General features: G+C 40.3%; 1 protein-coding gene across 13 annotated transcripts in view; it reads left to right on the top strand.

The window, feature by feature from the left end:
• Positions 1 to 14133, top strand: part of CAMTA1 (calmodulin binding transcription activator 1) — a 1299703-nt gene that overhangs the window by 1248883 nt on the left and 36687 nt on the right. For all 13 annotated transcript variants that reach the window (XM_078145710.1, XM_078145708.1, XM_078145709.1 and 10 more), the window contains one exon: positions 13100 to 13251. In XM_078145710.1, coding sequence (XP_078001836.1) covers positions 13100 to 13251 — 152 coding nt within the window. The remainder of the gene's footprint in view (positions 1 to 13099; positions 13252 to 14133) is intronic.

The following is a 14133-nucleotide window of genomic DNA, read 5'->3' as shown; positions in this document are numbered from 1 at the left end:
AAAGCTTTGGAGCTTTTTCATGTGCTTCTCAAGGCTGTTCCATTGGGTTTTGATCATTCTGAATACTCCATTTCTCCATTAAAACAGGTGATCTAATTGCTAATTGTGTATAACCCACCTAAGTCCACCATAGATCACTGAAATCTCTATGAGTAACTACAGCAACTCCTAAGGTTCAATATTCTCATGAAATAAAGTGATTTGTAGCAGAGAGTCCTGGGATAAGATTCTGTCTGACATGGTCATTTGTGATGCTGCTCACTGCAGCCTTGAAAATCAATTAGATGCTAAGCCTTGGGGGGCGGGGGGGAGGGGAGGGAGGGCTGAGTAGCACCCATTGGCTAAAGGATCTCACTTCATGGTCTCATCAGGTCCCAGAGGTTCAATTATCATCTCTATGGAGATGATTCCCAGATCTATTTATTTAGTTCTAACTTCTCTCCTGATCTATACTTTCATATCTATATTATATGTACTATAAAAATACTCTACACATACTATATGTACCATAAAAGTGAAATAATAATAAAAAATAAAATTATAAAAGTACTATGCATACTATAAAAATTAAAGGCAATATCACAAAAAGGGAGAAACTTTCAGGCAATACGTTTTGTAGAAGATAAATTGCATTATTACCTCTTGGACATTTTGAAATGGATGTCCCATAGACATCTCAAAATCAACCTGTCCAAATGTTGTTGTTGCTGTCGCCGCCGTTCAGTCATTCAGTTGTGTCCGACTCTTTGTGACCCCATGGATCCTAGCATGTCAGGCCCTTCTATCCTCCACTCTCTCTCAAAGTCTGTCCAAGCTCGTGTTTGTTATTTCCATGATACTATCTAGCCATCTCATCTTCTGCCATCCCCTTTTCCTTTTGCCTTCAATCTTTCCCAATGTCAGAGGCTGCTCCAGTTAGTCCTGTCTTCTCATTATGTAACCAAAGTATTTAAACTTCAACTTCAGTGAATAGCCTGAATTAATTTCTTTAAGTATTGACTGATGTGACCTCCTTGCTGTCCAACAGACTATCGAAAGTCTTCTCCAGCACCACAATTCAAAAGTGTTGATTCTGCAGCCCTCAGCTTTCCTTATAGTCTAACTCTCATAGCCATAAATTGCTATTGGGGGGGAAAAAAACATAGCTTTGACTATATGGACCTCTGTTGGCAAGGTGGTGTCTCTGCTTTTTAGCATGCTGTCCAGATTTGCCATAGCTTTCCTTCCAAGGAACAAGTATCTTTTAATTTCATGGCTGCAGTCACCATCTGCAGTGATCTTTAAGCTCAAGAATCTAAAATCTGACACTGCTTCCATTTCTTCTCCTCTTTGCCAGGAAGTGATGGGACCAATTGCCAAGATCTTAGCTTGTTTAGGTATATCTACACATATATATTTATTAAGCTTCAAGCCAGCTTTTACACTCTTCTCTTTCACCCTCATCAACAGTCTTCTTAATTCCTCTTCACTTTCAAACTAGTATCGTCTGCATACCTGAGATTGCTGATATTTCTCCCAGCAACTTTAATTATGGCTTTTGATTCATCCACTTGCATTTCACATAATGTTCCCAGCATATAAGTTAAATAAATAAGGTACTACACATAGCCTTGTCGTACTCTTTTTCCCATCTTAAACCAGTTGTTCCCTGTTCAGTTCTAACTGTTATTTCTTGGCCTGAATACAGGTTCCTCAGGAGACAAGTAAGATGATCTGGTAGAACTTGCAACATTTTGTTGTGAGCCACACAGTCAAATACTTTAGTGTAGTCAATGAAGCAGAAATACAAGTTTTTCTGGAACTCCCTTGCTCAATTCTCCATAATCCGGTGAATATTGGCAATTTGGTCTCTAGTTCTCCTGCCTCTTTGAAAACATTTCCAAAACAGAACTTAATCTCCTCCACCCCCAAAATCCTCCCCTCTTCTGAACTTTCCTATTACTACCCATACCACTATCCTCCCTGTTACCCAGGCTTAAAACTTCAATGTTATTCTCTGCTGTTGCCAACTACTGTCAACTTTACCTCAGTCCCATCTTGTATGTATCCCTTCCCTCCACTTATGTAGCTGCCACCTTAGTGCAGGTTCTCATACTGTTGCTAGCCTTTTGGTTAAGTCTCCCTGCCTCCAGTCTCTCTCCACTCCAGTCTAGCTACTAAACTACTCAGCTATTAAAGTAACCTTCCTTAAAGCACAAATCTGGCCATGTCAGCAGGCTGCTTAATAAATTCCAGTAGTTCCCAGGATTTATAGCTCTTATTTATTTACTTATTTAGAGTTAGTACACGTTCTCATTGTGTGTTGCTTTCATGAAATACAGCATAGTAAAATGATCACAGTATCGTTTGGGAGTCAGTTGTCACAGAATGGCTCTACCACCTAGACCTAGGTGATTTGGGGCAGGTCATTTAACCTATCTGTACTTCAGTTTCCTCATCTGTAAAATTTTGACCTTGATAATCTCATATGTCCCAACCCACTCTAAATGTATGATCCTAAAAATTCTGCATGGCATATATTTAAAATAACATAGAGAGCACTATACAAATTAAAGGTGATACCACAAAAAGGGAGAAACTTACAGGCAATGTCATTTATAGAAGGGTGGGTCACATTATTTAGGTGCTGAAGGTGAAGTGTTTGATGTGCCAAGGCAAACTATATAAATAAATTTTAATGAAATTAAAGAGGTCAATAAAAATTAATATTTGAGAATTTGGCAATTTCCATTAAATCCCTTAGGATTGGAAATTGTGTGATGGAGGATTTCTTTTAGATGTCCAAGGTCTGCTAATAATTGACATGGGCCTCTACTTACCTAGGAGTGACTCGTGCATAACCACCTATTCCCACCCTTTGTTTCATTTCTTTTCTGGGAAGAAAGAGGAGTAGAGAGGAAGACATTTCTACAAACTCATTCCATTTTTTCTCCTTACATCAACCTTCCAGGGAGGAGGTGGGAGAGGACTCAGGACAGGAAGTGGAGCATATATTGAGCATAAAGTGGACAAACAGATTTAGTCCTGTTTTTTCTGGATTTTAGCTGTATATTGACTGACATAATAACACTCAAAAGAAGGATGACTCTGTGAGCTTAGTGATTAAGAACAATGAAATTAAGTTCATAGAAAACAGTACAAAGCTCTTTGGAATTTGCCGATGTACTAGCAGCAAAAGATCTATTCAGCTGGTGAAATTTAGGATTCTCGTGGGAAAGCCTTGGGTTCTTTGAGATAGGTTATGACAGGACCCATCAAAGAGTGCTACTTGCAGTGTTGCTGGACCACATTAACTCTGTTTCAATAACACAACTTTTCACTTTCATTAAATCCCATACCCTTACTCTAGTGCCCTTTGTCCTTTAGAGTTAATTTCCCAGAAGCTTGCAGTAAAGTTCCTTATGGCTATAAGTTTTAAAAATCTGTTTTTTTAAAGTTTCCTTTTCTCCTCTGTCAACATGTTCTGATAATTTTATTAGTAAGTGTGTTCATATCAATATTTGGACCAAAGTGGGTCATAGTTTTATAACAACAATAATAAAACTCATATTTCTATAGCACTTGGAGATATACAAATCATCTGTCACAACTACCCTTTAAGATAGGTTGTGTAAATAGTATTAAAATCCCCATTTTACTGCAGGGGAGAATTGGGCAAGGGTACTTCCCACAGAGCTGGGAAGGCTTTTGGGCCCTTTATGGTGAGATATTTCTTTTGCCCCCTTGCTAAAGGAAGTGCATAACTAGGAGCCTGTCATCTGGAATGGGCTTCAGTGCACATTAAGCTCCATGAGAAGCACTCTAGTCAAATCCCCAACTACATACAGATGAAGAAGCTGAGGCTGAGAGGTTAAGTGGTCATATAGCTGAATGAATGAAGGGAAAAGCATTAATAAAGCTCTGTGTGCCAAGTACCACACTAAGCCCTACAAAGAGAAAAAAAGCTGAGATACAAACCCAGATCTTCCTCAGGCTTTTAAAAACCCCATGCCATGAGGCCTCTTGGGAGCAGCTGGAGAAGAGCTGATGTTAAATATTTGATGTTAGTATATAAAATGTTAGATTATCTGTCTTACTGGAGTAGGTTTGGGGCCATTTTTCAGTAGTTTTTTGTTTTCCTCCTGAAAGCTCACATGGATTCGTGATCCATATATATAATATTCCTGCGTTGTTGTTGTTATGGTTGTTACAGGATTTTCATGTCCCTGATGAACTGTGTGTCTCCATCAAGAGTTTGATCACTGATTCTTTTTTCAGAATGTTAAGTGTTTTTTTCTACATTCTGTGACACTGGAAGTCTTATAGAAGTCTTATAGACCTACAGGACCTCCTGTTTTAGTTCAATAGAGCATTGAGATTTCCTTTTTTTTTTCTTCCATTTTACTATTTTTGCATAAGATAGCATGACATTTGTCACCAATTTATATACATTTAAAGCATTCCATATGACAAGGTGGGTGGTCCTTGGCCATACATTCACTCCATGGGCCCCACTTTATGGATGCTATCACCCAATAAAGGTATCATATTTGGAAAGGTCTATCCTTAGTGAGAAGGGATCCACACGCTTTAAGGAAAGAGCATACCAGAATGTTGCCAATATCAGTGGACATAAGAAGTATGAAAACACACCACATCACAGCAAATAGAGGGTGGGACATGGAGTCCAAGAAGAAAATATGGGTTTGATTTCCAAATCACATGCCTTCTATTTGTGTGATCTTGGACAGGTTCTTTGAGTCCATCTTCTCATCTATAAATGGGGGTAGCGACAGCACCTAGCTCACAGGGCTGTTGGAAGTAGCAGATTAGATAACATATGTAAAGTGCTTTGTGAACCTTAAAGCACTATAGGAACGCAAACTACTCAAGTTATCTGTACACTGAATCTTTCGTTGCCTGATATGTAGAAAGAAGAAGGCCCCAGCGAGCAGGGCAGATTGCCGGGAGAATTTCTGTGCTTTCTGTGCATAAAAGCTGGCTGTGCTTATGCTTGGAGAAAAATAGGGCCTGCCTTTATGGGCATCCCTAACTTCTGTGGCATCATGCACATGGGTGTGTTCCTTTGGCAGTAAAGTGGAAGGTCAAAAGGAGAGATCTAGGGGCACCTTTCATTGGGAAGGAGAAAGTGAGAGAAATATTGGGGTATAATCTTGGAAGCTAGCCTAGATGCAAGTAGTAGTCATATGGTGGCTTTTGAAGGGACAACCAAGAAGGATGCTAGAGTTGTCTGGGAGTATTTTCTATAGTGATGATGTGTCTTGTAGAGAGTCTATGGGAGTTTCCCATATTAGTGCAATTGTGTAAGAAATCATAAAATTTAGATCCATCAGTAACCTTAGTTCATCTAGTCCCACCCCTCATTTGAAATGTGAGGAAACTGAAGTCTAACTAGGGGAGATGATTTGCCCAAGGCCACCAAAGTGTCAAGTAGCAGAGCTGAGATTTGAACTTGGCACTTTGACTCCAAATCCATCCCATGCCCTCTCAACTACAGCATGCTGTTTTTCCTCCAGTAAGCCAACCAGCTCCTTGAATGGAATATAGATAGGGTAGCAGCAGGGAGAATGAAAAGTGATTCTTCATTAAGTAGAAAAGGGAACCAGAAGAGTGGTAATGATGGGGGTCAACAAAGGTTACCATCAAAGCTAAATGTCTGAAAGGAACAGGTGAAGATGCGGGGAAACAGACAAATCACAAAAACATTCACACAGCAAGGTATGGTGTGAGTGAATGAGGGGTAGGTCAGGTCACAAGAGACTTATCAAGTGTTAACACATTGACAAATCAGAGGAAGTGAAAGGATTCTTGAGACTACTCTTGCTTTATGCTTTAAGTTCAGGAGCAGGAATGTGTTTTGCCCAGGGGGTGTCTACAATCCATTGAGCATCAAATCAATGGTATAGGGTTGTTCTTCCAATATCTTTTCTTTAGCAAGTGTTTTCTGAATGTCCATTTACATTCCTGGGACTGCTACCATCCCTGACCATAAGGATTTATAATTTATCAGGGTAGTGGGAAAAGTATATACATGAAACATTTTACTTTTGAGACTCAAATATCATAGGACTTGTCTTAGAAATGATTACACTTGTATGTGAATGTAAAACTGTAACAGATAATGGTGTTTCAAAGAAATGAACGAAATGACGTTACAAATGTGAAAGCAAGGAAATAGATAAATCATAGGAAAGCAGTGACGGTTGTAGTAGGATGATATTGGCACCATCTACCTAATAAGAGGTTCTGAAAAGAGTGATGTGTAAGCCTCCTGTGGTCGGAGTACTAATAACAATTACCAAATTAAATGTTATTGGAATAAACTGAGATGAGGAAAAACAAAACAGATTTTTTAAAAGTTCCTTGAGGTTTGAGTTCTTTCCATAGATCTGCCACCATATGACCTTGGGTCACTCTTCCTGGGCCTCAGTTTCCTTAGGTGTAAAGTTTGAGTGTTGGACTAGAAGATCTCTAAGGTTTCTTCTGGCTCTAAAATTTTATGTAAATGTTCTGATTAAATTCCTATAGTACACAAAGCATATAGATTCGTAGCCTTTAGTTAGAGTTGCTTCTTTGAGGAATCCGTGATCTGACTGATGTGGTGCAGATCCCTACCTCTCCATGTCTTCTCATCTGGCGGGACTGAAATCCTCACAGGCATCTGCTTCACTTGCTCTAGATCTCAACCTTTGGAGCATGGAGGCTGTCTGTTAGCGATCCCTCACTCTCGCTTCATGACTGGCCCACCTCCTTTTCCCAGTGTTCAGCTATCTGATGATAAGCTTTATACTGCTTGCTTTTCCTGTGTAATTTTTTGTTCATGTTTCAGCCTTCTCAGTCATGTCATGTGCCTTTTCACTGCCCTTTGAGTGATCTGCAACATGAATTCCAAGGCAATGGTGTCATTCTAAAATAGCCATCCTTGTTAGGTAGGGAGAGGCTTTTCCCCTACACAGGCTGGCCGCTGGATGACAAATCCCTCAGTCATGACAATCCTTCGTTGTTGCTGTTGTTGTTGTCGTCTCTCCCACGTGCTAATCTTGTTTTTCCATGGCAACCTGGATATAAACTTGTATGAACTTTGAATTTTGAGCCTTGCATTGGCAATTTTATAGTAGAACAGACATCCTTTCTATATATTTTTGGTAGGAGACATGTATCTTTGCAAAAATGACTAGATATTCTAATTTTTTAAGGCAAACTGACTAGTCAGGTGGGTGTTTCTGGGGGAAAAAATTGTTTTTATTATCCATTAGAAATCTATAGGAAGCCAACGTGGGTTGTAGGACAGGAATCTACCATCAATATCTGTTCTTTAGCCTATAGCCCACTTTTTATACTTCTTTCCCATGACAAAACTAGAGAAAGAGATCCAAATTTAGCATTTTTCAATAAAGCAGTAACTTTGATTTTACATGCACAGTGCTTACTACTTGAGATATCTCGATGCTTTTAGGAAGAAATTTGCAGGAAGCTCCAAAAGCTGAGAACTCCATGTTCAGAATGAGCCAAGCAGAGCTACTGACTTTCTTTGTTAAGAATCATGCAAACTCATTGGGTCTTAGCTTTTAGCTCCCCCTTGATCTTGTGTGGGGCTCCAGAAACTCATTTACTGCATACACGTTTGTTCCTGTTCATGCCCTCACTAAAGAAAAGACCAGTTACGATGGCTATTCCAACAAAACCGTTGTGGGGCCATGTTTGAGACGGTTGGCTTGGAATCTCACACTGCTGAGTCTGTACTTCCTTTGTTTAGACAAGAGCGAGATGGGGAAGTGCTGAAGCCCAATCCATCAGCATCCTCGAACCACATATCATGGTTCAAGTTTTAGCATATTTAATCCTATGTTCAAGGGACAGAAATGACAAGAATGGCTATTCATCAGCAAAAAAATCTTTAAAATTTACTTTGTAATTCTGCTGCAGTCTATCAGTAATAACTACATATTAGAATTTTTGGATTTTTTTGTATTATCTTCACGGTGACTAACATTATTAAAGGGATACATAACTGTGAATTTCTCTAATACTTTATGGTCAAGTTTTATTATCGTGGTTAGGGCATAATACCAAAATAAAGCTGTCTCCTTTGACTTAAATTGTCAGTAATGGGAAAGTAAGCCTTTCAGCCAAATGACCGAGCCTTTTACTAACAAGGGAGCAGATGCATGATCTTGCTATAAATGAGTATTTCAGAGAAGAAAGTTGGAATTTGAAAGAATAGGTCTGATTTCTGGTCAACGGAAAACATCAGACCAGCCATTCTAGGCTGCTCTGAAGGAGCCAGCTCAGTCATTCCATTTGTATTTATAAATGTTTTCTCATTTTAATTGTCACTGCTTTCCCATTTTGGAATTGAGAGGCTCAGAGATGCTGTTAAGCATGATATCATTTTGTTAAGAGGCAAATAATTGCTTCTGAGCAGCTTAATAATATGAAAGCGCTGACTCTACGGCAATGGGGAATGGTGTTAAACATGCAGACAGGAGAACCATTAACCTCTGCGGCAAATGTGGGGCTCCTTTTCATAACGAGAACGCTATCGACATTGTGGTGTTTTGACACAGGCGCGCAGTGGCAAGGGGCCGGGAGTTGTCAGTCTCTGCCGCGTGCGTGATTAGCCTGGGAATGGGAAAGGCGGAGGGGGGACGGGGGACCGGGGAGGGGGGGAGTGGCGGAGAAGGGGAGGACCGGCTCTGCACTGCACCAAAATGCAGCACTCCCAACTAGAACAAAGGCTGGCGAGGAAAACATGGCTGCAACAGGCAATCCGTGCCGGCCAGGGCTGGGGGAGCTTTCTCTGGGCACGCAGATCGGCATATTTTTGTTGTTTTGTTTTGGTTTTTTCCTTCTCATTTCATGTAATATTAATCCTCAGCCGCAGGGGTCCAGAGAGATCTGAAACAAGTGCAATCGTTATTGAAACTCTAATTGTACAGATGTGAGATTTGCAGGCTTGCCTAAGAAATAAGTGGATGGTTATATTAGCTTAAAAGCAAAATCATTCCGAGAGCAAGTGCAGGGCAGGGACAGAGGTAAATGGGAGTCTTCACCTGTCATTGTTGGGAAGAGGTGGAGTTTATAAATTTATTATAAGGGGTAACTGAGAAGCAAAACTAAATCCAAATCTATCTGAAAGGTGAAGTCAAAGGGCAGATTGGAAAAATCCCTCATTTGTAAACTTCAGTTTTCTGGTGAGAACAAGATGGGTTCTGATAGAAAAAGTATAAAAGCCACACACTAACCTAGCATTGTTTTTCCCATTCCTGGTTGGAAAATTAAAACACTCCTGTACAGTCTTCGTGCTGATTCACTCTCCTATTGATAACAAAAAGAGACAGCTTGGTGCAGTAGATTGAGCGCTAGATTTGGAGTCAGGAAAACCGGAGTTTGAATCCCTCCTCAGACAATCGATCAATTAATCAATAAGCATTTATTAAGCACCTGCTACATACCTTTGCTTTGCTAATTGCTAGGGATTACAGTCTCTGCCCTCAAGGAGTTTATAATCTAATGGACACTTAACTTGTATAATCCTGGACAAGTCACTGACCCTCTAACTTACCCTGTATATATCTTGTTATGTATAATTGTTTGTATGCTGTCTCCCCGATTAGATTGTGAACTCCTTGAGGGCAGGGACTGCTTTTGCCTTTCTTTGTATAGAGACTTGTGGCAGGCACAACGGAAGGCTATTACAATAATCCCAGCCTGGGTCGATGAAAGCCTGCACCAGAGTGGTGGCAGTGTCAGAGGAGGAAAAGGGACATATATAGGAGATATTAAGAAGTTAAAATAGTTAGGCCTTGGCAAAAGACTGGATAAGGGGAGGTTGGCTCCTCGATGATGGCTTGAAGGGCTAGGCTGGAAGCAGAAATGGGGGGGGGGCATCCTGGATGTAGCTTGTTTGTATATACTTGTTTGCTTGTTGTTTTCCCCGTTAGATTGTGAGCTCCTTGAGGGCAGGGGACTATCTTTTGCCTTTTTTTGTATCCTTAGTGCTTAGCACAAGTGCCTGGCACACAATAGGTAATTAATAAGTGTTTATTGACTGATTAATTTGAAATGCTTGAACATTCCAGCCCTGTCTTTGCTTCCTATCCATAATTTCTAACAGCTGCTCCCATTTTTTGTCCCATGGTCCATCCTGGCTCTGACATTGTCTAACAGTGGGCAAGTTGGGGCAGCTAAGGTGGCACAGTGGATAGAGCACCAGCCCTGAAGTCAGGAGGACCTGACTTCAAATCTGGCCTCAGACCAGACACTTGACACTTACTACCTGTGTGACCCTGGGCAAGTCACTTAACCCCAATTGCCTAAAACAAACAAACAAAAAATAAATAAATAAATAAAATAACAGTGGACAAGTCCCTCAACCTCATGGAGCCTCAGCAAGGGCTACAAAATTAGGACAATGATTATCACTCTCATTTATACAGTACTTCTTCATCATAACAAGGTGCTGCAAGTATTATCAGCACCATTTTACAAAGATGAGAAAACAATGAAATATCTACTGCCTTACTCACAATCTCAGGATTATGTAAAAAAAAAATGTACTTTATAAACCTTAAAGCACTATAGAAATAACTGATATTATGTGAAATAGTACGGACACACCTAACAGCAATGTGAGACCTGTTATCCATTAGTTTTAAAATGTATTACCATAAAGACTCCATGGAAAAATGAAGGAAGAAAGCTAATAAAGCTCCTCTTTCTCAAAATTCTTTCTAATCCAATACATTTATTAAGCACCTACTAAATACAAGGCCCTGTGCTAGACAGCAGGAATAGTATGATGAAAACTAGTATAATTCACACCCTCAAGGAACTTACAAAGTAGAACATAATGATCAAGGGCATAAACGATGCTGAACAGAGTGGCCTGAGAGGCTGAAAGCAGAAGGGATCCTCTCTAATTAAGGGGGATCAAAAGTGGCATCATGGAAAAGGCAGCACCTGAGCTATTCCTAGAAAGAATGAGGACAGGCAGCTTGGGATGGTAGGAAGAGCTCTGTGACCATTGATAAATAAGTTCACCACTTGGAGCCTCAGTTTTCTCATTTGTAAAATGGGATAATACCTGTAGTATTTATCTCACGGGGTTATCATGAGGATCAAATGGAATAATGTATAAAACATGCTTTGCAGAACTTCAAGCTATGTTTATGTATATACATATTTATTAATTATTTTTAATAGGAAGAATATGCCAACAGGAGGACAGGAGGGTGAAAGTTCATTGAAGCCCCTAGCAACAGCATAATCAAAGGCATGGAGGCAGAAAATGTCAACTGATTGACTGTTGGGGGGGGGGCGGGCGGTAGGTGAGAGTAAAGAATCAAGAATAACTGTGAGATGGTGAGCCTGGGTGACTGGGAAAATGGCAGTGTCATCAAAAGAAATGGGGAAATTGGGAGTAGAAATCAGTTTGAGAAGGAAGTTGAGTTTGGTTTTGGGACATGTTGAATTTGACCTGTTGGCAGGACAACCAGGTGGCAGTGTCCAGTGGGCCAAATGAAGAGCTCAGGGAAGGGGTCAAACGCCCGTCAGGGATAGCTTGATTATTCCAACTAAGCAATACAAATCACCTGAAGTTTGGAGAAAGATCTGTTCTTTAAAAAATGTCCATAGATCTCTTATCTGAAGAGGATAAAAATCCTCCAATACAACGCCAACCAAATTATATATTAGAAATGGCTCAAAGAAGGCAGGCTTATGACCAAGCTGGAAGTTGTGTTAGCATACTCATGAATGAGGGGCTTTGTTCAATTCTTTAATGAGGGAAAATTAGCTGTTATTATTCCTTTAATACTCTGGCATCTAGTCTCAGAAACTTATTAGTGGTGTGACCTTGGGCAAGTCACTTCACCTCTGTCTGCTTCAGTTTCCTCATATGTAAAATGGGACAATAACAGCGCCTACTTCCCAGGGTTGCTGTGAACATAAAATGAGATATTTGTAAAATGCTTTGTAAACCTTAAAGTGCTACATAAATCTCGCTATTATTATTATTATCATTACTAGTATTATTATTATTATAGTGTTAACTGAAGCTCTATGCCTCTGCCATGAAATGTGAGAGAAGCAACGGGCATAATGTAGAAGCCTATTAGATAGCCCAGGGGTTAAGCTCCACTTCTGACATATTGGCTGGAACAAGTCAACTAACCTCTCCACATCCCCAAACAACTCTCTAAGACCAAAGCTGTCAGTGTGCATTGCTAGAGGGAGTTTCCTCATCCAGGAGTTCCTACAGCAATGACATTACAAAGATTTTTTAAAAAAGAAAGAAATGTGAACATACTTCTGAGGGCCAAATTCCATGTCATGTCCTACATGTAGATGCTTAAAGACTTTAATAGATGAGTCAAACAAGTGCTTCTCCTGGGCAAGGCTGCTTTCAGCATTTCACACTCATAGACACACACATCAGAGGCCCAAAGTCCACCTCAAAGAATCAGGAGGCTCTGCTGGTTTCTTAGATAAAAAACAGAACTTGTCTCCACGGGAGCTGGGTTATGCATTAGAAGAACTCCAGGGGCTTAGGCAGTTAATTCTCCAGTCTCTATGAAAGTGTTTTTCGTGGTCGCCCATCTCCCCAGATGGCCCAACCCTGGAGTCAGAGCTACGGGAAGGGGGCGAAGCTCAGTTTTTTCAGATAAAAAATGACTGTCCGGTCTCTGCTACTTCTTGTCAGGATCATTACCTGGTCTTCCAGATGTGTTATATTACATTAGCTTTCCTCCCATCTGCCAAAGGCTGGTTTGCCATGTCATTCTGAACACCTCAGTCTTCAATGGAAACCAGCTCTGGGAGTGATTAGGCAGCCTGCAAATTAGCTGACCAGAATTCTTACAAGAGACAATTTGTAGCAATGAGCTCCCCTTTAGCTAAGAACTGTTCTGGGCTCTATAGATAACAACATATGGGCAAAAAGTCTGACCACAACATTGGACAAGGGGAAAACACAGAGCAAATTTTAGAGTTTTTTGATGGCAATCTCTCATAAAACCTTAATGTTTATGAATAGGGTCACTTGGTAGCATCTATTCTTCAGGGATATAACCTCATACTTTATTTTGTCTTGTCCTAGATAACCAGTTCAGGATGTCCATCCTGGAAAGGCTGGAGCAGATGGAAAGGAGGATGGCTGAGATGACCGGATCCCAGCAGCACAAACAAGGTGTTGGAGGCAGTAGCAGCGGAGGCAGCAATGGGAGCGGGACTGGAGGAAGCCAGGCACAAGTATGAGACCTAGAGATGATAAGTCTGTCTGTCCATTTGATGAGATAGTATCACAAATACCTCTCTAGAGACTAACATCGTTCTGCTGAGATGAACATTGCCCTCTGACTAAGAAGGCAAAGAGAACAGGCATAGTATTTCAGGGCCAATGAACCTCACTAGCACTATCAGAGGGGAAGTTTTCAGTCATATAGAGCTCTGTCAGTGGTTTCTGGATCATGTTGATTCACCTAAGATTTCATTCAACTGAACCCTGACTATGAAAATAGAAAACAATGTCAATGTTAATGAATGTTAAATTAAGAACTTTCCAACATGTGAATTCCTTTATCTCTTTCAAGCACAAATAGAAAACATGGTTCAGTTAAACAATTTATTAGCCTTTGACAAAGATCCAAATTCTCAGTGTAGAAAGTGCCTTCAGAAAAACATTTCAATAATTATTCTACATGAGATTTTATCTTGCATCCCAGGATTCATATATGTATGTATGTATGTATGTATACACACACACACACACACACACACATACATATATATGATTTCCTAAAAGTTAATAGGAACTCCAGTGTCAAATGCACAGAACCCCATAATTGCTTCAGGAGCCCCATAACTGTAAGAGGTACAATTCATAAGCCATTTTTGGAAGCTAAGCATGAATTGGCAGATTTCTGATGAGCCTTTAGACTACTAATGGGACTCCTCATGGAGAGTGTTACTTAGAGAGCTAACAGCAAATAATACTTAGACCCACAGTAAAAGAAAGGATCCTGCACTTTATCTTCCCTTCCCATGAAGTGTGGTTTTCACGTTGTTCCTTTCCATCTTCAGAAGTGGAGTGAGAAGGGGAGCGCTAGAACTAAAATGCTTTTCACACAGAGG

The sequence above is a fragment of the Phascolarctos cinereus genome, unplaced genomic scaffold (assembly GCF_003287225.1).
Source record: "Phascolarctos cinereus isolate Bilbo 61053 unplaced genomic scaffold, phaCin_HiC Scaffold_726;HRSCAF=1367, whole genome shotgun sequence".
NCBI lineage: Eukaryota > Metazoa > Chordata > Mammalia > Diprotodontia > Phascolarctidae > Phascolarctos > Phascolarctos cinereus.
Note: the sequence above shows the minus strand (reverse complement) of the source record. Positions and strands in the feature narration are given on the sequence as shown.